At 40.2% G+C, this 23590-nt stretch overlaps 1 protein-coding gene across 1 annotated transcript in view; it reads left to right on the top strand.

The window, feature by feature from the left end:
* The window catches only part of hsf5 (heat shock transcription factor family member 5), a 100523-nt gene that overhangs the window by 21635 nt on the left and 55298 nt on the right, over positions 1-23590 (top strand). The window contains exon 3 of the mRNA XM_060847804.1: positions 6363-6460. Coding sequence (XP_060703787.1) covers positions 6363-6460 — 98 coding nt within the window. The remainder of the gene's footprint in view (positions 1-6362; positions 6461-23590) is intronic.

Consider the following 23590-nt stretch of genomic DNA (forward strand, 5'->3'; position numbering starts at 1 on the left):
ACATCTCCATCGCCCCTCCCCCAAGTCCCTCCTCCCTACCTTTTATCTTAGCCTGCTGGACACACTTTCCTCATTCCTGATGACGGCCTTATGCCTGAAAAGTTGAATCTCCTGTTCCTTGGATGCTGCCTGACCTGGTGCACTTTTCCAGCAACACATTTTCAGCTTCATTTAATTATAGTACACTAAGTCTGCTCATTGACATAATCATTAATATAATAAAGAAAAAGGCAGTGAACAAACTCCACAAATATTAACAAGTGATCCATAAAGTGCATTTAATTACGTTATCCAGGATTCCCCATTCCCAGTAGTTGAGGATGAGGCGGAGGCAGCAAGCTCCTTGTTTTTGCTTCTGCTTGTGAGGCTTCTTCTGTTACAGCCATGCAGTTTGGATTGCTTGCTGAGTGAGAATGACGAAGAACACATGGGAAGATACTGGTGCCTGCTTACAAGTGACCACCTTATCTTCCTCTTCAACTGCCTCACTCTTCCTCATGTCCTTCATATCTGATAAGGCTATGTTTTAATTTTCCTGTATTTCGAGTTGTGGAAGGAATGAGAGAAGAACTGTCTTAAAAAGCATGAGTTGTTGAAGGGTTACTGCATGTTTTGAAATCAAGTAATCTGACATTCATTGTAAGCACCATTTACACAGCTGCTTATTCAGACTGATTTAAGTGTGATTGCAGATCACAGGATTTGTTTAAAAGTGGATTTTTGGTTGGTACAAGAAGCTGATTGTTTTGTGGACTAGAGACGATAATCACTGGCAAAGCTTTCTACTTGCTAACTATGTGATTGGTTCGTAGGTAGCTGAACAAGATGTAGAGGTCATTAGGATCTCTACCAGCTCAGAAGCTCTCTCTGTTCTCTGCAATAAAAACTACCCTGAGCCTGAAGAACATCTGTTTACCTTTCCCTCAGCCATTGCTGTAAGCTGGAACTTTCAGTTGTTAAGTCTTTTATAAGTGAATCAGACACGGTACCCTTTACAAAACCAGTGGAAGCACCCAGACAAGGATAACCGAGAAACGATGTTCTGACCAGCAGAAGAGTCAAATGAATTATCACAAGAACCACCTCCAGACTTTCCTCCAATCATAACACCAATTTATTTTATCACTGTCTGTGTTTTTCTGTGTAAGGAGAGTTTATATGGAGAATAAAATTTCAATTAGTAGACTTATATGCTGATGAATCATCATTGTATGCCTTTTAGTAGAGCCTAATTACTTGTAATTGCATCCTTAACTTTTGTGATGACTTTGGGGATGACGGGGTTTGATTTCCAGTACAATACCATCATGAGCTAAAACAATATATTTCAGCTCAATGTTCCTACAACTATTTAGACTGGAGCTGCATGTGATTCTCCAAAAGGTTTGCCACTCACTCAGTGGAGGCACTCGTGTACAAAACATGACACTTATTGGCATTTGTGCTACATGGATTGTTCCATTGTCTGCCCATGACTCTGCAACATCTCAAATACCACTGAAATGGGATGCTTTTCATGCTTTGTGCATACTTTCTTTGAGTGTGACTGACAAAATACATTCTCCTCTCTTTTCAAAACGATTATGCCCACCGCTGACTCCACTCTTTCTCATGCTCATAATTTGTGCTTCACAAAAGACATCCCTGTTCTAAATTTGACTAAGGCCCAGCTGAGCTAATTTGTCTCTGCTTGTAGGTAGTATAGAGAGATGATGTGACTGTGCAGCCTAATTCATATCTCTGCCCACTAAAGCAGCAAACAGTGATTGAGCTGGTCCAACTACTTGTGGACCACTACTTGTCCAGTAGGAAACAGTGGAGATGGATTCGGCCCAGTCACCGTATGCTTCAGCACGGTCAACTCAGTAGATAACAGCTGGTGTAGAGCCACAGAATACATTGTAGAGGAATGATTTCATTGCCTATCATCTATTTTTATTTTTTTAAAAACCTCAGACACTGGCTGAGCCAGCAATTTTTTCCAATTCTGCTTGCCCATGAGAGAGTCGTAGTGAGCTGCCTTCTTGAACTGCTGCAGTGCATGTGCTGTAGAAAGACCCAGAATGTGGTTAGGGAGGGAATTCCAGGATTTTTTCCCAATGACTGTTTAGGGATGGTGATAAATTTCTAGGTCAAGATATTGGTGAGTGGCTTGGAGGGCAACTTATAGGTGGTGTCTTCCCATGTGCCAACTGCCCTTGTAATTCTAGAAGATAGGGTTTGGGGGTTTGAAAAGTGCCGATAAAGGAGCTTTGGTTATTTCTGCAGTGCATCTTGTAGATAGTGTATATTGTTGCTATTTAATATTGGTGATGGAGGGCATGGATGTGTTGACAATCAAGTAGATTGCTTTTTTCTAGATGATGTCAAGCTGTTGGAGCTGCATTCATCCAAGCAAGTAGAAGTATTCCATTACACTCCTTACTTGTGGCTTTGGGCTTTGGGGAATCAGAAGGTAAGTTACTGACTGCAGTATTCTTAACCTATGACCTACACGTGTAGCCACTGTATTTATATGGCTACTCTAATGCAGCTTCTGGTCAATGACAATCCCAAGGATGTTGTTGGAGGACAATATAGTAATGGTAATGAGAACACTGAATCATCACAAATGTCAATGTGCCATAGTTAGATTGTCTCTCACCTAGCATTTGTGTGACACAAATGGTTTTCAATCCAAGCCTGGGTGTTGTCCAGATCTTGATGCATTTAGATATCGACTGCTTCAGTATCAGTTGCAAATAGTGCTGATCATTGTACATTCGTTGGTGAACATGCCCACTTCTGACCTTATAATCGAGGAAAGGCCATTGATGAAGCAACTGAAGATTATGGGCCTAGGACATTACCCTGAGGAACTCCTGCAGAGATGTCCTGGAGCTGAGACCTCCAACAGCCATAACCATCTTCCTGTTTGCCAGGTATGAATCCAATCAGTGGAGAGATCCCCCGTTCCCCCCACCCCTGTCCATTAGCTCCAGTTTTGCTAGGGTTCCTTGATGCACATTCATGGCCTTGATGTCAAAGCCTGTCACCTCACCTATCAATCTTTGTTCTGGATGACCTCCTATCTTTCAATCACTTCTGCAGTGACAATCACCATTTGTCTAGGACTATCTTTATCATAGGCTCGTTGTAGCAAGCTGTAGGACACTCTAATTTACATCAGCCATCCAGGACAAAGTGATCCACTTAATTGACATTCCATAAGTTGTCTTAAGCATTCATCTATTCATCATTAGCTTGTAGCGTCTATGAGTACCATCTATAAGATGTACTGCAATGGCTCACCAAGGCTTCATATCACAGTACTACCTTCCAAAATCCTAAAGTAACTAAGAAGAACGCGGACAGGAAACAATATGTAAATACCAGCAATTAAATCTTCCCCTTCAAATTATATGCTATCCTTATTTGGAAATATATTGTCATTGCTTCATCCTTGCAATTCAAAGCCTAATTAATTTACCTTTTGATTATGAACTCCTTTCTCCTACAGGATAAGAGCAAAAGATTTCAGAAGGCTCTCCTTCATCTAATGCAACATGACATTTACATGATATGTTGCAGTCCTCAGTGATGCCCCTGCTTAATTGTGCTCTATATGTGACCACAGCTGATGATTCAATGATGCAACTGTTTAGTGACTTAATAACTTTCAAGAGAACTATAGACATTCAGTCTATTCAGGTTGTTTATATATTGTTGTATACATAGTTAGAAGCCTGTCACCTTGGTGTCTGTTATCACTCACCTTGAAAATCTTAGTAGATTACTAAAATGCTTTCAATGTCACAGAATTGTTATAGTGCAGTAGGAGGCCATTTGGCCATTATGAATTAGCAGTTTGAGCATTTTAACTTTGTTCCCATCACCTGCCTTTTCCCTGAAACCCTGCACATTATTATTTAAGTAGAACCAACCTAATGCTATATTGCCTGAATTGAACCTGCTTCCACCACACTTCCAGGCTTTGCATGCCAGATCCTAGTGACTTGTGTGTGAAAATGTTTTCTCACCGCACATTTGCTTCTTTCTGGTACTTGATCCTTTTATGAGCAGGAACAGTTTTCTGTCCAGACCCTTCATCATTTTGAAAATGTCAAGAGAATCTTCCCTTAACTTTCTCATCTCCCAGAAAAAGTCTCAACTTCTTCAAATTTTCCTTGTAACTGAAGTGTCTCATCTCTGGAATTATTCTCACAAGTCTCTTTCCATTCTCCAATGCATTCACATCCTTCTTTTAGTGTGGGATCTATAACTACAATACTCCAGCTAAGATCTAACCAATGTCCTATATAAGTTCCTTGATATTGTATTCTATACTCCTATTAATGAAGCTACAGCACTTTTAACAGCTCTCTCTACCTGTCCTGCAACTTTAATGACTTAATTACTCATGTCTTCTAACTTGATCAGTTAGAACTACATTCACTGGAGTTTCGAAGAATGAAGGAGAACTCTCATAGAAATCTACACAATTCTAACAGGACTATATAGGGTAAATGCAGGAAAGATGTTATCAATGATTAGAGCTTCCGGTACCCGAGCTCATAGTTTAAGAATAGAGGGTAGTCCATTTAGGACTGAGGTTGGGAGAAATTTCTTCACCCAGAGAATGGCGAGCCTGTGAAATTCTCTGCAAAACACTGAGAGGTTGAGAGCAAAATATTGAATGTTTTCAAGAGAGGTTAGATATGGTCTTTAGAGCTAAAGGAATCAAAGGATGTGAGTAAGAAGGAATTGAATTGAACGATCAGCTATGATCATACTGAATTGCATCAATGTGTAATACTGAGAAATAGACATTTACGAATACATGAAATAGGAGCAGAAGTAGGTCCTCGAGTCTGCACAGCCATTCAATAGCATCATGGTTGATCTGTTTTTGTTTCAAATTCCACATTTCAATCTACCACAAAAACCCTTGATTCCCCTGCTTATCAAGAATCTATCACTGTTGTCTTGAAAATACTCAAGGACCCTTAATCCATTGGCTTTTGAGGCAGAGTTCCAAGGTTTCTCTTTCTTTAGAGAAAAATGTTCTCATCTCTATGCTAAATCAGTGACCTCTATTTGTATAACAGTTACTACTAGTTCTGGATTGACCCACTAGAGGAAACATCCTTTCAACGTCAAGCTTATAAAGGCAGTTCAAAATCTTGCTCACATCAATCAAGTAACCTCTTACACTTCTAAACACCAGTAGAGAGAAGTCTAGCCTGTCCAACCCAGGAGAGAAAGCATAGTTAACATTTTGAGTCCAGTGGCCCTTCTTCAGAACTGAGAATCTAACTTTGAAATTCCGTGGCATAATTGTAATCTAATTTTCTCATTATTAATATTTTTGGGGTCACATTGATATGGAATTTACTGGACCAATTACTTAGATTCTGTGGCCAAAATATCAGCTCAGAGACTCAACATTCTGTGACGAGTGGTAAACCTCTTGCCTCACCTTGTAGATCATGGAAAGACATGATCTACAAAGCATAAATTGGGAGTGTGATGCCTGGATGAAGTATACCTTCAACCAATTTTTAAAAACTCAGCCATCCAGGACAAAGTGATCCACTTAATTGACATTACATAAATTGTCTTAAGCATTCATCTATTCATCATTAGCTTGTAGTGTCTATATGTATTATCTATAAGATGTAAAACAATAGCTCACCAAGGCTTCATATCACAGTACCACCTTCCAAAATCCTAAAGTAACTTAGAAGAACGTGAACAGCAACAATATGTAAATACCAGCAACTAAATCTTCCCCTTCAAATTATATGCCATCCTTATTTGGAAATATATTGTCATTGTTTCATCCTTGTGATTCAAAATTCTGTAGAACCCACAAGTAACAATGTTGCCAGAGTATCCTTGGCACAATGATTATTTTAGTTTAAGATGGTAGCTTGCCACCATCTTCTCAAGAGGAATTTTAGATCACCAACCACTCCCCCAAGATTGGGTGAAAGGAAACGCCTTGAGCAGATGATAAATTGTGTCATTGAATGAATTAATTTTATTGTGTATGAATATATACATGTTACAACTTCTTAGTGTTCTATCCTACCAGAATCTCTAAATCTTTGCAGAAATGGCAAATTCCTTGGGTATTATCCTGGCATTTTTCTGTAATCCCCAAATGAGCATGTGAATATCAGCATGTTATTGCGGTGTTTCTCCCAGTGTCTGTTAAATTGTTTCACAAATTACTTCGATACCCACACTTTTTTCATTATGATCTATGAAAATAATCTTTATTTAATTTTTTTAAGCTTCACTTGTTGAATTATACTCTTATGAAAACTGTCACATGACATTTTTACAGCATTTTATTGATCTGGGTTTTCTTTTTCTAGCTGTCTTGCAATGCTGTCCTCCTAACTCCCATCTGGATCCAATGACAGGTTGTCCTAACACAAACACTTCTTCTTATCCTAACTACAACTATTATCAGGTGCGTTTAGTCAGTGAAAATTCTGTAGTTGATGCAGTTTTAGATCAGAAATGGTTGTAAATTATGTAATACAATGAATAAGCACATTTCTTGTTACTACTTCGTTTTACTTGTTCTGCTTTTTTAAGTAATTAACTTATTAACTTATTTACTTTTAATTGCTTAATGTATCCAGGTGATGGAGGAATTTGATTCAAACATATTAAACATTAATATATTTACAGAGATACAGATCTACTTATTTATGGAATTCCCAAATTTGTGTCAAGACCTAGTTCCGCAATTAATATAATAGCATAATTTTTGCTTAAAACTTGTCAGATCATTCTTGTACAGTACAATATTGGATTAGATGATGTTCTTATCAATACTTCATGGATGTGCAGACAGAACTGCTTGCAATATAATTCTTCCTGTTTCCACTTACATTACTTTTAATTGGCGGACAGTGTTATGTTAATGATAATGATGTAATAATCAATTGCTCATCAGAGGTTAATTAACCCTTTTTTTGACATTAAGCCTCATTACAAATTATGAAGCAGATATTACAACAAGCTAACTGATTTTTGTCTAGGCAGCTTGCAAACCCAAAGCAGTCTAACTCACAGGCAAGATAACAGCATTGCAGGCAAACAGCAAATGGAATCCTCAAAAGCAATACACACAAAAAACATACCCCTCCTTTGATTAAATTAGATTTGATTCCTGACAGGCCGTCTGTCCAGCAAGTCCACATGACCCTCCAAAGAGTCACCCACCCAGACCCATATTTACCCCTGAGCTGAAACTGTGTTGCTGGAAAAGCGCAGCAGGTCAGGCAGCATCCAAGGAGCAGAAGAGTCCGACATTTCGGGCATGAGCCCTTCCTGAAGAAGATGATGCTGCCTGACCTGCTGCGCTTTTCCAGCAACACAGTTTCAGCTCTGATCTGCAGTCCTCACTTTCTCCATATTTCCCCCTGACTAATGCACCTCACACTATGGGCAATTTAGCATAGCCAGTTAACCTGACCTGCACATCTTTGGATTGTGGGAGGAAACCGGAGCAACCAGAGGAAACCCACGCAGACACGGGGAGAATGTGCAAACTCCACAGAGACAGTGCTCCAAGTTGGAAATTGAACCTGGGTCCCTGGTGCTGTGAAACTGCAGTGCTAACAACTGAACCACCATGCCGCCCTATTGCAAAATAACATTTAACTATTTACAATTGACACCATTCAGGACAAAGCAGTCCACTTGAGTGGTACTGCTTCAACAAACAGCCTGTCAGTCCACGGCCAATGCTTAGTAGATCTACAGTAGATGCTCCACAAGATGCTGCGCTACAGAAATTCACCAAAGCTCTTTAGAGAGCACCTGCTAAAAACATAACCACTTCCACCTCAAAGGATAGGGGTAGCAGATACATGGGAATACTACCACTTGCAAGGTTCTGTCCAATCCACTGCCATCCTGACATGGAAATGTATTGCTGTTCCTTCAGTGTGTCTGGATCAAAATCCTGGAACTCCCTTCATCACAAAATTGTTGGTGTATCTACAACACACATACAGCAGCAGTTGAAGAAAGCAGCTCATCACCACCTTCTCAAGGGCAACAAGGGTTGGCAATAAGTACTCGTTCTACAAGCGATGGCCCAATTCATTTTCTAAAAAAAAATTAAAATTCACAAGTGTTTTATAGAACTTGTATAAGTAGTTGTTAATATGCCCAAATTATGTAATGGTGACTTTGTCTGGAGGTGCTGTTGATTTCCACAGTCATCAGTGATGTTGCCTGATGTTCCTATTTCTATCAAGATTTTCTTTCATGGACGTAATGCAGGTGCTGTTCCAGAATTGCTTGTCCTGATGCGCTACAGCCAACATCTGTTCCAGGTTAGATACAGAATGATCTAGCTGCTCAAGCTGTTTCAAATGTATCAAATCTTCTTGGCATTTATTGTTCCTTAATAGTTTCCAGCTCATTTTGATGTTTCTAATTTTACACCTTGCATTTTTAAAAATTCTACCAAGTTGGTACGTTCTGTTAGATACATTTATTTTCTTGTTTATAACCTACTGTAATAACTATACAGCTTCTCCAACTTTTTCTTCTCCTCTGAAGCCTGGAACACTTCCTCATGCTTCTTCAGTGATTGTTTTATTTCCTTTATATCCTGCTTGAGCTCTTTCTGAAGAGTATAATTATTAACATTTATTTCTCAAAAGGACTGTGTCATGAATGATTTGCAGCTCCTTGTTATGAGCACTGTGTATTTCCATCTGATTTTGCAGGTCTGTCATTTTCTATAGTATTGCTTGGAGCTCAAACCAACGTTTCTGTAGCTGTCCCTGCTGAGTCTGATCTGTTCTATGTTACTCTAGACTTTTCAACACACAGGCAATCTTGTGATTTGATTGATTAAACAAAGCTGGTAGTTCATTCTGTTCTTATTTCCCTTTCAGCTCTTCAGTCATATTTATGAGCTAAGTGAATGTACCCCCAAAGATGCCAGCATTCTCACAATGGCATTCTCAACTTTGAATTTATCCTGAGTTAATTGTGCAGCCTTTTCTACACAAATTTTCATTTTTTTCTCCAAAGTAGAGAGCTGAGATTTTAGCTTCATGAATTCAGAGAAAATTGAAGTGTTTTGTTCTTCATGTTTGCTGCAGTTGTACTTATGTCCTGGAAGCTTTGTAGACCTATAATGATCAATTTGTAAGCACATCAGTCCTTTAGCTCTGAGACAATAAATGTTTAGTGTATCTAGCAAATATTTCTTGAAAACTTCATGGGTTTGAATGAGATTACAGTTTAGCAATTCAATTTGTTAGTTCCCCACTTGAAAAGTCACAAAATGAGCTCTTTTCCCTGTCTCTGCACATGAAGTGGTTTATGAATTCTATAGACTTCTGTCTAAATTACATAAATTGTAGTCAATGAATACAAAGTTTAACCTGACACTGAATCATGGTTTCTTAACATGATCCAAATCTTTTAGAGATCTTTTCTACGTTTAGCTCATGTGTTAAGTGTTAAGTCCATGTCAACCTTTGTTCCCAATGTTTCTGCATTGAACACTCCCAAATCTACAATACTGGTTAAAAAGTTTGAATTCCATTATGTGCTATTCAGTATCCCAATTTAAATTTGGGAATTTTGTCAGCATCTGACAAGGTGCTAGTGTGATTATTTGTTATCAATATGGCACACATATTGATCACTTGCCTTTCCCATGTGAGTTAACCTGACGTTTCAATAAGGATGTGTTTTTGACATTCTTCAGTGCCATCATGAGCAAACGCATTGATGATTATCTCATGCAGTGTAGAATGATGTAACACTGTTGACTTGCGTTCTATCTGTAGACTAGCTTGCTTGCTGACTATTCAATCATGATAGACCTCAGCAGCACAATGTTCTCAACCACCTCCATCTCAGCACCATTCTTACAGACAGGAGTATCTCCTGCACGCTAGTTCCTCAAGTTGATGACCAGCTCCTTCATTTTGCTGACATTGAACCAGAGATTGTTGTCTTTACACCATGCTATTAAACTGTCTATCTCTTTCAAGTACTCTGTCTCATTGTTGTTTGAGATCCAACCCTCTATGGCGGTGTCATCAGCAAGTTTATAAATGGAGTTACAGCCGAATTTGGCCATAGAGTCATGTGTATGAGCAGTGTAATAAGGGACCGAGTATGCAGCCTTATGGAGCACCGGTATTGACAATAATTGTTGACATATTTTTGCCTGTCCTTACTGATTGGGGGTCTGTGGATCAGGAAGTTGAGGATCCAGATGCAGAGAGGAAGGCAGAGTCTTAGGTCTCAGATTTTGGAGATGAGTTTGGGTGGAATTGTGGTGGTGAAGGCGGAGCTAAAGTCAACAAATAGGAGTCTGATAGCAGTGTCCTTGTTATCCAACTATTCCAGCGAGTAGTATAGGGCCAGGAGAAGATGTCTGCCTGACATTTGGCTCTTTGCCCCTTACAAAAAGAGGATCCTGATCCCTGCTGCCTCAAATTGCAGTATCCAAGCCCTGAACTGGTATCAGAGATTGCGCTTGACTTATTGTGCAAAACCCCCTGACTGAAGAGACTGTGGACTGCTGACAGCGATGACAAATTTTACGGCTTTGTGTCTGCACTGAATGGTATGGCAATGCAGCAATACGTTAAGCCTGATATTTTAAAGAGAGGACTAAGATTAAAAAAAAGATAAAACCAAAGAAAGTAGGGATGCTGTGAGCCTCCAGGTAAGCTCCAAGTGAGTGAATGCTAAGATAACAAGAAACAGCCTAGTGACACAACTTGATCCCTCCATGAGCTGGGTGCAAAGTGTCCTTGCTGAAGCATTAAAATGATAGTTGCTATTGTCTCCCAAGGTGCAGTATTGAAACGCAGAAGCATACTGTATGTGGATTGGAGATGTGGATAAGGGTTGTTAAAGCTAGCACATCAGAAGGCAGTGGCAGAAGTAGGTACTGCAGATGCTGGAGATTAGAGTGGTGCTGGAAAAGCACAGTAGGTCAGGCAGCTTCCTCAGAGCAGGAAAATTGAAGTTTCAGGCAAAAGCCCTTCATCAGGGCTTTTGCCCAAAACGTCAATTTTCCTGCTCCTCGGATGCAGCCTGATCTGTTGTGTTTTTCCAGCACCACTCTAATCTTGACATCAGACAGCAATGTCCATGGCTGGTTTCCCTGAAACCTGTACCGTGATGTTGATTTCCAACGTGGAGGTTCTTTGGAGTGAGCAGCAAGCTGAGTACCGACACTGATATCCATGTCTAGAGTTCTGACCATCTAGTTTGCTCATGACAGTCTGATAAAAAGCTGCAAATTAATGAGGTGAGATGTGCAGTTTATCAGGTGGTTAACAAGCAATAATCCCGCTGCTCCTATGTCTTATGGTTTTATAACTAACCACAACCCAATGAAATCTCACCAGAACTCAGTTACAATATCCAGTGAGTTGTTTAATGTCAAGATGGACCTCACAGTACTTCTCACATTATTCTGCCATACCTCTCCCATAATAGGCATCATTCAAGACTTTATAAGATTCTATCTAACAGCTTTAAATTTTGCTGATCTATTAATGTTGTATGTGCAGTATCATTGACTAATATCTGGGTGATCTTCCTGCCATGGGGATTATTATTCCCATGGTATTGACTTGCCATTGTTCCTGATGTTCCATTTCCATAGTTAGGATCTGTGGACCTCAGGACCGTTGGTCAAACTGTAGTCTTTAAGGAAGTGAGTTCACCAATTCTGATGAGACACATAAAACTTGTGCACATGTGCCTAAAGTTAAGCTGGTTTATCTGGCTGTTTACTTAAACTATGGAGGTGAGAGTTGCTCTGTGTAGGTTCCAAGTTGCTACGTGGGGCTGACTATTGCTCAGATGAAAATATTTTGTATCCTGACTCAGTCGACAATGCTCAACTCTGACAATGGTCTTACAGTCTTGTCAAAATGATATGTAGTTTTCTGCCATTCACTTGTTTTTATCCCTCATTCCTGTTTCTGCTTCTGGCTTTGTAGAATTTTAGCTATTCAAAGGGTACTTTGGGTATGTGACATTAATCTCTGCACTGGATTACTTTTCATCCTGCCTGGTGTGTTTCTCTACCAGAGAATTGCCTTGTATACATCTGTACTGCATTTGCTTAATTTCTTTAATTCCTTGTCAATTTTCACTTCCATCTCAGTCTTTAGATTTGGCTGTGGACAATGTGAAGATGATGTACAATGTTCAATTGTCCAATTATTTATGATGCATCTGATTTCTTCACTTGTGTAGCTGAGGGTTGTTATTGACCATCATAATATTGAGAATGCTATAATGATTGAACCATGCTTTCAGGCATTTTATAATCCCATTTGTAGTGTTGTAGTCTGCTGTTCTATTTCCCATAGTTAGAATAATAGTCTATGACAATGATATAAGTAGTTTCTGTGAGAATGAAGAGGTTTGTTCTTGAATTCATCCATAACCTTTTAAGGTTGTCATGAACTTTCTAGCTTACTTCATAATGAGCACTGCACTAGCTGATGTGATCTTTGATTTCATTCTTCTTGTCTGTCTCATTAAGTACATCTCTTGCCCCTCTCAGGTTTGACTAAATTTCTTGGTGGCTTGCATGGATGTACTTCAAGATCTTTCTTCTCAACTCCTTAGGAATAATGAGTCTACTCCTTCTGAATAACAGGACACTTTGATTCTCTTATAGCAACTCTCGTTGATGTTTTTGTGCCATCCTTTCATCCATAATTCTTGCAACAGTTGGAGAATTCTATCTTGATGTGTAGTTCACTTGATTTGAGTAAAGCCCTTATTTGTTATACTTAATGTCCCTGTTGGGTTGATAGCTTCCAGCACATTTTGAGCTGCTGCTTCATGGTGGATCGGGAAAGAGTTCACGCTCAGTCATGGCATTCTTTACTTTCTGCAATGAGAGTGCAGCTCCTGTCAGGATGTCAACAATATATACCTGCATCCCTTTCTTTTATATTGTATCTAAGTGGTGTATCTGTACCAAAGTAACAATCTTTTTAGACACTTTGAAGCAGATGCTCGTGGATTGAGGAAAATGCTTTGGTGTGGTTTGTTGTTGGACCTGCCTGATTTTGTCTCTTCCAAGTAGGTATTGGAGAAACCGCACAAATAATAACAATGACCAATCACTCTTTCAATCAGAGCATAGTTTTGTTCTATTTGCGGTAATGCCTTGGTTGAAAATGCAACTGCATGCCTTTGCTGTATCTGGATTACTCAAGGCCTGTCTTTCTGGCATCGTGCTGCAGGGTGACCTCATCATGTACATCACTGCATTTCAGCACAGATGTTGTCATTGCTATTTGCTGGATTTCAGTAAACAATGCTCTTCATCTGTGTTCCAATATTCCAGGTCCTTGGCAATGATTTGACATAATAGTTCCCATGCCAACAATAAACTAGAAATCAACAAATGGTTACACTGCTTTTATATCTGTTGTTTGCTAAATTAAAAGTGCAGCTCTCAGCTTTTCAGAATATGGGGGAAGACCTTCTGCTGTTAGTATGTGACATCTATACCTCACTTCTAATTGCAGTATTTTATTGTTCAGAATGAGGTCCATCTGGCCAGCTTTGTCTGATTGTTATACTAGATTGTGATCATGGTCAACAATGACTTCTTTCACTGTGTCTCCACATTTGTAAATGTGCGGATCATCCATTATAATTCCCAACTTTTTTTATTGTCCGTGTTGATAATTCTTTGGAGCCATGGGATTGTCAAAAAGCATGTGAAACCAGCTATATCTCCAAATGGTGATGAGAATGTATTTAGAAAGCTGGTATTTACATCTAGTTTCACTTGCTAGTAACCATCCTCTGCATCTGAGTAGTTAAAGGTTTTTGTATCTGCAAAATGTAGCAAATTTGTTTCATGGATTAATGAGAAATCTTCAGCATTTTATTTAATTCCTTTGAGCTGTTGCACATTTGCAACTTTTCAGGTTGTTTCACTGTTGTTATTTTGCTCATCCACGTTGTAAGAGTTTAATTTTCTTAATTACTCCTTTATTTTGCAGCTGCTCAATTTCACCATTCAGGCTAGCCTTGAGAGTAACTGGAACTTCCCTCAGCAGATGCTGAATTCATCATGCACTCTCACTTACTTCAGGAAGTATATTCTCCAGGAAGACAGTCTAACCCTCTAAACGTATGGTTGCACACCTCTTGATTTGTTCTGTGGTCAAAGGTTTAAAATGTTGTGACATGCTGCATGTGCTTTTGGCATATTATGTGTTGTCTTCCAAGCTTTGGACTTGCTGCAACTGAGACAAGTGGCTTCGTGATCTGGAACTCCAGATTTTTGTTCTTGCCATTGTTATTGGGTTGAGAGATTAATCTATCCTCTCAGTAGAAGTATGATGCCATTGTATAGCTTCAAGTTTACTTTGAGGACTTCATTTTTGGATCACCACTTAGCACAAGTCAGTGGAGGTCATGATGTTGGTTCATGTACCGTTACTGATCTGATACCTGTTGTTCTCCCACAGCAAACATCATTCCAACAATTTATTGCCTGTAGATCTGACGGAACGAACCTGCTGTATGGTGTAGACTGATTCATCAGAATCTTTGGCTTATATGTATCCACTGATCACCATTGTACCTATGGTCTCTTTCTTTTGAGCCAATATATATGTGTACATAATTACTCAGATACCTGCAGTTTCCTCACACTGAATATGTCTTCATTTGAGTGATGTCCTCTACAGTACTTCCAATCTGGTCTTTATCATTGATTGTTCTTCTATTTATGCCAGGATTATCTATCATCACAAGACCTGGTCTGTTCTGCCATTAACATGCTCTAATTGCTGATTTACATACTTAGTACTTCTGTACATGTGGACTGTTTTCCCGAGAGTCATTTTCTCCTCTCTTTGTAGACATATGTCACTGTTCGATCTCTTATACCTAATACAACATTGTCCTTAATTAAATATTTTAGTTACATGAATCATTGGATTCTGTGAGCTGTGTTAATAAAGTCACATAATGATAAAAGGAATCTTCTTCATCTTGGGCCCTAACATGTGTCATGCACCTTCAATAAGTTATGTTCACTTGGGATTCAGTGCTTTCTTTCAAGGCTTTCAAAATTTCAAAATTACTGAAGAAATGGTAGTACAGTTTGAAGAAAGGGCAGTAAGAGACTTAGAAAGGTACTTCCAGGTGGCGTTGCTTCTGCAAACTTGGTACCTTTTTCTTTATAGGTAAGGACCCAGGTTTGGAAGGTAAAGATTTGCTGCAGTGCATCTTGTAGATAGTACATACTGCTTCCTTCGTGCATCAGAGATGGAAGAAGTGAATGTTTCAAGTGCTGAATATGTTAACAATTAAGCTCTGTGGGTCATATCAATATATTTGACTGTTGCCAGAATTGTATTCATACAAGCAAGTGGAGAGCATGTCATCACAATTCACACTTCAAATTTGTAGATGATGGACAAGTTTTGGAGCAGTGTGGAATGAGTTCCTTAATGCCGAATTCCCAACATCTGATCTGTTTTTGTAGACGTAGTATTTATGTAGTTGATCCAGTTAAGCTTCTAGTGAGTAGTTATCCCCAGGATGTTGATGGTGGGAGGGTTCAATGATAGTAATGTGATTGAATATCAAGGGAAGATTCATTCTGAAGATAGTCATTGTCTGGAAATTCTGTGGCATGGATTCTGTCACTTGTCGTCAGCCCAACTCTGTGTGTTGTCCAAGGCTTTCTGCATGCAGAAACATGCAGTTGAGGAATATGATGATGATTAAAGAACAAGATGATCATGAATAGTAGCATGAATAGAGTCGCAGAGATGCACAGCACAGAAACAGACCCTTCGGTCCAACCCGTCCATGCCAACCAGATATCCCAACCCAATGTAGTCCCACCTGCCAGCACCCAGCCCATATCCCATATCCCCCCAAACCCTTCCTATTCATATACCTCTCCAGATGTCTCTTAAATTTTGCAATCAAACTAGCCTCCACCACTTCCCCTAGTAGCTCATTCAGTACATTTACCACCTTCTGCGTGAAAAAGTTGCCCCATGGATCTCTTTTATATCTTTCCCCTCTCACCCTAAACCTTTGCCCTCTAGTTCTGGACTCCCCCACCCCAGGGAAAAGACTTTGTCTATTTATCCTAGCCATGCCTCTCATGATTTTATAAACCTCTGTAAGGTCACCCCTCAGCCTCTGGCGCTCCAACCTCTCCCTATAACTCAAATCCTCCAACCCTGGCAACATCCTTGTATGTCTTTTCTGAACCCTTTCAAGTTTCACAACATCTTTCCGATAGGAAGGAGACCAGAATTGCATGCAATTATCCAACAGTGGCCTAACCAATGTTCTGTACAACTGCAACATGACCTTCGAACTCCTGTACTCGATACTCTGACCAATAAAGGAAAGTATACCAAATGCTTTCTTCATTATCCTATCTAGCTGCAACTCCACTTTCAAGGAGCTATGAACCTGCACTCTAAGATCTCTTTGTTCAGCAACACTCCCCAGGTCCTTACCATTAAGTGTATAAGTGTATAAATGCAGCACCTCTCATTTATCTAAATTAAACTCCATCTGCCACTTCTCAGCCCATTGGCCCATCTGATCAAGATATTGTTGTAATTTGAGGTAACCTTCTTTGCTGTCCACTACACCTCCAATTTTGGTGTTCTGCAAACTTACAAACTATAGGGTGCAGATCAAGAGCACCCATAGACCGAAGCACTCTCCTCTCCGTAGAGGCTAACAGGGATTAACCATCAATGTTGGCTTTTTCTGCATAAAATCCCTAACCTGAAAGTAATGATAAAGGTCCCTCCTAGATAGCTCATATCTCTGAATCAGCTGCTCAAAAAACATCATGACCTCCCCGTCAATTAAATCTCCCAAACAGGAAACTCCTCTAGACTCCCAGAGCTTAAAGCCAGAGACATCGACCCCGGCCGAACTCCTAACATTCCTATTATGGGAATGGAAGGGGAGGTTTTTTGTAAGTTTCCATCACCTTGTAGCATCATTCGCCATGCTTTAACCATGTTAAGGACAATTGGGTTTCTGCAATGGTCCATAACGGTCCTCATCTTGTCCAGAAACAATGAATTAACAAGGGGCATTTTGCCTGGGAGGTCTTGATGTGCAACCAGATTGACCACGGGTCCTGGCAAGCCCAGTCAGCCACATAGGATAGTAAGGAACTCAATTGATATCTCTTAAAATCCGGAAAATCCAAACCTCCAATCCCCTGCAGAAGCTGCAACTTGGAAAGCTTATTAAAAGGCCGCCTATGATGCCAGATGAAAGATCCAAGCCGATTATAAAGCCTTGATAGTATCTGCCTAGGTAGCATCAAAAGAAGCATTTGGATGGGAAAGAATAAACAAAGAATATTAATTTTGACCAGAGCTATTCTACCCACCCAGGATATCAGAAGATCCTCCCAGCACTGAAGGTCCTGTCTAATCTTCTTCAGCAACTGCAAAAAGTTAACTTTATATAAATGATTGAAGTACGGGGTGATAAAAATGCCTAAATACAAGAAACCTCCCTGTGACCACCTGAAAGGGAAATGGGTTCCATCCCCAAGAATGTATATTCTATAAAGGTCCCCCACAGGCATGGCCTCTGACTTCATAAAATTAATTTTATACCTTGAAAGTAAGCCAATTAGATAAATCACTTGTATTCAATGGGGCACAGATTAATTTAGATAAATGTAAGGTGTTGCATTTTGGGAAAGGAAAACCTTAGTAGGACTTATCCACTTAATGGTCAGGTCCTAGGGAGTGTTGCTGAACAAAGACACCTTGGAGTGCAGGTTCATAGCTCCTTGAAAGTAGAGTCACAGGTAGACAGGATAGCGTAGAAGACATTTGATATACTTTCCTTTATTGATCAGAGTATTGAGGACAGGATTTGGGAGATCATGTTGTGGCTGGACAGGACATTGGTTAGGCTTCTGTTGGAATATTGCATGCAATTCTGGTCTCCTTCCTATCGGAAAGATGTTGTGAAACTCGAAAGGTTTCAGAAAAGACTTACCCTGGCAACATCCTTGTAAGAGGATTTGAGCTACAGGGAGAGGTTGAATAGGCTTGGGCTATTTTCCCTGGAACGTCGGAGGCTCGAGGGTGACCTAATAGAGGTTTTTAAAATCATGAGGGGCATGGATAGGAAAATGGACAAAGTCTCTTCCCTGGGGTGGGGGAGTCCAGAACTAGAAAGCATAGGTTTACGGTGAAAGGGGAAAGATATAAAAGAGACCTAAGGGGCTAACTTTTCACAGAGGGTGGTACATGTATGGAATGAGCTGCCAGAGGAAGTGGTGGAAATTAGTACAGTTAATACATTTAGAAGGTATCTAGATGGTGTATGAATAGAAAGGGTTTGGAAGGATATAGACCAGGTGCTGACAAATGGGACTGGATTGGGTTGGGATATCTGTTCGGCGTGGATGAGTTGAACCGAAGGGTCTGTTTACATGCTGTACATCTCTGTGACTATGGCATTTTTCATGATATGTCCAAGAAGTCTAGGTAATGAGCTCCAGGAGAAATCTATTGACTGTGATTTCTTTTGTCAGATGTATCATCAAACAAGACATTGACAAGTAGCTGCATAGCTTATGTGCCTGGACAATCTGAAGTTGTCCTTCAGTAAAGACCAGATGGCATCTCTGGAATGTTCATGATATATTGCTTTGTGCACAGCATTGGAGTGCTGTCTGGTCTGGATCTGAGTAAGGAACAGCACACACTGAACTTCCCCACCTTATTCTAAGGAAAATCAGGAAGAGTTGGAGAAAGACTGATGATATGGTTAATGATCACCAGTGGTGTATATTGCAAGGTTCACTTAGATTTCACTAACAACTACATACAAATGTGTTGGGAAAATTCAGCCCAATAGATCAGAGACCACAAATAAGGATTGTGGTGAAATTGATAAGCGGTTTATTGAACAAAGTGATATTGTGGAAGAGAAATTGACCAGGCTGACACAGAACTGATTCTCTGCATAGATGGCCAGAATGCTCTTCCCAGAACAGAAGGTACAGGCATGCTTTATCGAGGTATAACACAAAGGTGATAATTGTAAAGCAGTTACAGCACAATGGCGAAAATTGTAAAGCAATTAAAATAAGAATAAACTGAATGGAAGTTAATCAAACAGCCCCGGTAGTAGCAATTCAATTTGTAATTGACACAGGAGATTCCAGCCATCTCCATGAGTGGGTGAGAATGTCTTCTAGAGGAATCTTCATTGTATTTCCCATCTGCGTGAATATATGTAAATATCCCTTCTCCTGGCGTTCAGGTGTATCCATTGTGTTCCTCCTGTGAATGAAGTCTTCCAGGGTCTCTTGCTCTGCCTCTTTGTTTATGCAGTATTGGTTTCAATGGGAAATTAGACTGCCCTTAGGGTATTGGGACCACAGTACTAATCGGGGCTGGGAGCTTTGCTGTGAAGGTTGTTTGGGAAGTGTATTCTCTGGTCTGGGAATAGCTTGGCAATATCTGGTTTCTTTGTTCACCTGTTTGGCCAAGACTGGGGCATTGTGGGTGTGTTCTGTATGTGTTGGCAGGCTTGATTTCTGTGTTTTTCAGGCAGCTTCTGTTGTTTTTTTTATGTAGCCATGCTGTGGGTGGGCAGGGTGGCAGATCTTTTTCCCACAAAATGCAACTTTTGTCTCGTAATCCCCAATACTACTCTCTAAAAGCAATGTTGAAAACACAACCAAACTTCTGCTTCATTGAATGCTATTACTTGGCATCAAGTCATGTCTTTTCATTTATTATCACACAACTGAAAAGTCACTTCCAATCGATAATTAAGAATCGATGAGATGGTTATGATGCAAAAGAGTAATATTTATGTGGCTCCCATATTGAACAGAAGCTTAAGATTCTAACAATGATAAACTTGCCCTTCCACTTGCCACTGAGCACCTACAGTTTATTATGCTTTCTCTTCCTAGCAGTCTTGATGGTGCAATCTCTGTGGTTTTAGCAGAGATGAAAGTTGGCTACTCTAATCACTGTCGTGACTTCTGAGATACTCTTGATCAATGTATCTTAGTAAAGGCGGACACCTGTTGAATACTGTACTATGCACATCGACACAATGCAGCATGTGGCTTTTGCCCAAAATGTTGATTTTCCTGCTCCTTGGCTGCTGCCTGACCTGCTGTGCTTTTCCAGTACCACACTCTCGACTCTTATCTCCACCATCAGCAGTCCTCACTTTTGCCAAATGCATAAATGAAGGCCTACATTGCTCATGGTTTCCATATATGATGCTTCATCCAGTTAGGCTACTTTCATACCATTCATGCCTGAGATACACTCCTGCAGTCTTTCCAGAAGCAGGCATGATGTACAGCTGAAAACCTGCTGGTTCATCACACATTCTCCTCTGTGCCTCCATTGACCCCCCTCCTGCTTTGAACAGCATTTGTATCAAACTGAGCAGAACTTGGAGTATCCTGCATGCTCTGATACAGACTTTCCACCGTTTTCCATTGTTCACTCTTGCTTGTTTGTGATGTTAGCATCACCAAGTGAAAATGACTTACATGCCTTACTGATTCCCCTTTATGCTTGAGCTGATGGTGCATGGTCTTAATGATTTCTGTGACAGTTCCCTTGAAGAATGTGATTGTCACTGAAAGGCTGTTATTGGCAATCAGGCCACCTGATAAAGAATGTAAGAAAACCTTGGGAAATATTTTTAAAAAGGCATAAGTACAGTGGAACTATGAACTTTTGAAGTTAGCATTGTACACTTGATCGAATATCACTCACTGTGGAAATCATGTCATAATGAATGAATATTTTATATCATGTAGCTCTCTAATATTTAATCATGCTATCAAGGAGTTGGAATGCTCTCATCTTATCAGTTCTGGTAACCAGGCACATTGATTTACAGCACCAGCTGTCCTTACTTAACAGTTGAGTTAGAGGGTCATAGAGTTGTACATCACGGAAACAGACCCTTCAGTCCAACTTGTCCATACGGACCAGATATCTTAAGTTAATCTAGTCCCATTTACCAGAACTTGTCCCTCTAAACCCTTCCTATTCATATACTCATCCAGATGCCTTTTAAATGTTGTGCCTCTGCCACTTCCTCTGGCAGCTCATTCCATACATGCACCACCTTTTGTGTGATATTTTTACCCCTTAAATCCCTTTCAAATCTTTCCCCTCTCACTCAAAACCTATGCCCTCTAGTTCTGGACTCCCCACCCCAGGGAAAAGATCTTGTCTATTTACCCTACCCATGCCTGTCATGATTTTCTAAACATCTATAAGGTCATCCCTCAGCCTTTGACGCTCCAGGGAAAACAGCCCCTCCCTAAAGCTCAAACCCTCCAACCCTGGCAACATGCTTGTAAATTGTTTCTGAAGCCTTTCAAGTTTCACAACATCCTTCCGATAGGAATGAGACCAGAATTGCACATAAGAACTACGGATCATTGTAATGTTATGGATGAATGGAGAGAATTTGTTGAAAGTAGGTATGAGGGATAGGCATGGCGTTGCATAAGAATACATGGAAGTGGTGGGTGAATGATTGGGAATTCCTAATTGACTGAGAGAAGGTGGAAACAAGCTACCTTTGCGAATTATTGTAGTATATATGGTGAGAACATTCCTGCAGTGTGGTTAGGTATGGAGATCCAGGGTTGAGACCCTATAATGACAAAGAGCTGACAGTGATATACCTTCAAGTTGGGATGATATGTGTATTGAAGGGGAACTTAGAGGTTGTTGTGTTTCCGTAGAACTGCTTCCCTTATCCTTCTACGTAGACAAACTGACTTTTTACCTTTTTGTACTTCAATCCTTTTATGTATCTCTTCATTATTCACTTTAATCCTATTCAATATACTATTATCTTTCCTTTACTGCTACGTGAGCTTTTACTTCTGCTGTAACATAGGCCAATACAAGTATTAATTTAGTATTTACAGCTGTTGTGGTTCTGTTCGCTGAGCTGGGAATTTGTGTTGCAGACGTTTCGTCCCCTGTCTAGGTGACATCCTCAGTGCTTGGGATCCTCCTGTGAAGCGCTTCTGTGATCTTTCCTCCGACATTTAGTGATTTGTATCTGCCGTTTCCGGTTCCAGCTGTCTGCTGCAGTGGCCGGTATATTGGGTCCAGGTCGATGTGCTTATTGATTGAATCTGTGGATGAATGCCATGCCTCTAAGAATTCCCTGGCTGTTCTCTGTTTGGCTTGTGCTACAATAGTAGTGTTGTCCCAGTCGAATTCATGTTGCTTGTCATCTGCGTGTGTGGCTACTAAGGATAGCTGGTCGTGTTGTTTTGTGGCTAGTTGGTGTTCATGGATGCGGATCATTAGCTGTCTTCCTGTTTGTCCTATGTAGTGTTTTGTGCAGTCCTTGCATGGGATTTTGTACACTACATTGGTTTCATATACAAAAGCAACCATCCTAACACACAGAAAAGAAGTTGCATCAAGACATTGTTCAAAAGGGCCACAACAAACTGCAGCACACCAGAACTGCAAAAAGAGGAAGAAGAACACCTATACAATGTATTCGCCAAAAACGGATACCCCCGCAATTTCATCAACAGAAGCCCAAGGGAAAGACAACGGAATTAGGACATGCCACAATCCAAAGGACTAGCCACACTACCATACATTTCTGAACTGGCAACCAGACTACTGTGACCACTAGGACTCATAACAGCACACAAACCAACAGCCACACTCAGACTACTCACCAGGACGAAGGACCTGATACCCAGCATGACAAAACCAATGTAGTGTACAAAATCCCATGCAAGGACTGCACAAAACACTACATAGGACAAACAGGACGACAGCTAATGATCCACATCCATGAACACCAACTAGCCACGAAACAACACGACCAGCTATCCTTAGTAGCCACACACGCAGATGACAAGCAACATGAATTTGACTGGGACAACACTACTATTATAGGACAATCCAAACAGAGAACAGTCAGGGAATTCCTAGAGGCATGGCATTCATCCACAGATTCAATCAATAAGCACATTGATCTGGACCCAATATACCAGCCACTGCAGCGAACAGCTGGAACTGACAACCGGAAGCGGCAGATACAAATCACTATAAATGCCGGAGGAAAGATCACAGAAGCGCTTCACAGGAGGATCCCAAGCACTGAGGATGTCACCTAGACAGGGGACAAAACGTCTACAACATAAATTCCCAGCTCGGCGAACAGAACCACAACAACAAGCACCCGAGCTACAAATCTTCTCACAAACTTTTTTACAGCTGTTAAGAATTCCAATTATTCATATTTGGAAAGAGTAAGTTAAGTAAAGAACAACAAGCTAGGCCCTAAAATTCTTAAGGAACTCTTCTGGATTTCCACTATTATGATAGCAACAGCCTGGGGAAACAGACCAGAAAACATATGAATACACGAATTAAGAGTATAAGATTACTCGACCTCTTGAGCCTGCTCCAATATAGATTTGATTTTCAAATTCCCACCTTCACTCAGATAACCTTTCACCACTTTTATTATTAAGAATCTGCCTTTCTCAGTCTTAAAA

This window comes from Hemiscyllium ocellatum, chromosome 31 (genome assembly GCF_020745735.1).
Source record: "Hemiscyllium ocellatum isolate sHemOce1 chromosome 31, sHemOce1.pat.X.cur, whole genome shotgun sequence".
In the NCBI taxonomy this organism is placed as follows: Eukaryota; Metazoa; Chordata; class Chondrichthyes; order Orectolobiformes; family Hemiscylliidae; genus Hemiscyllium; species Hemiscyllium ocellatum.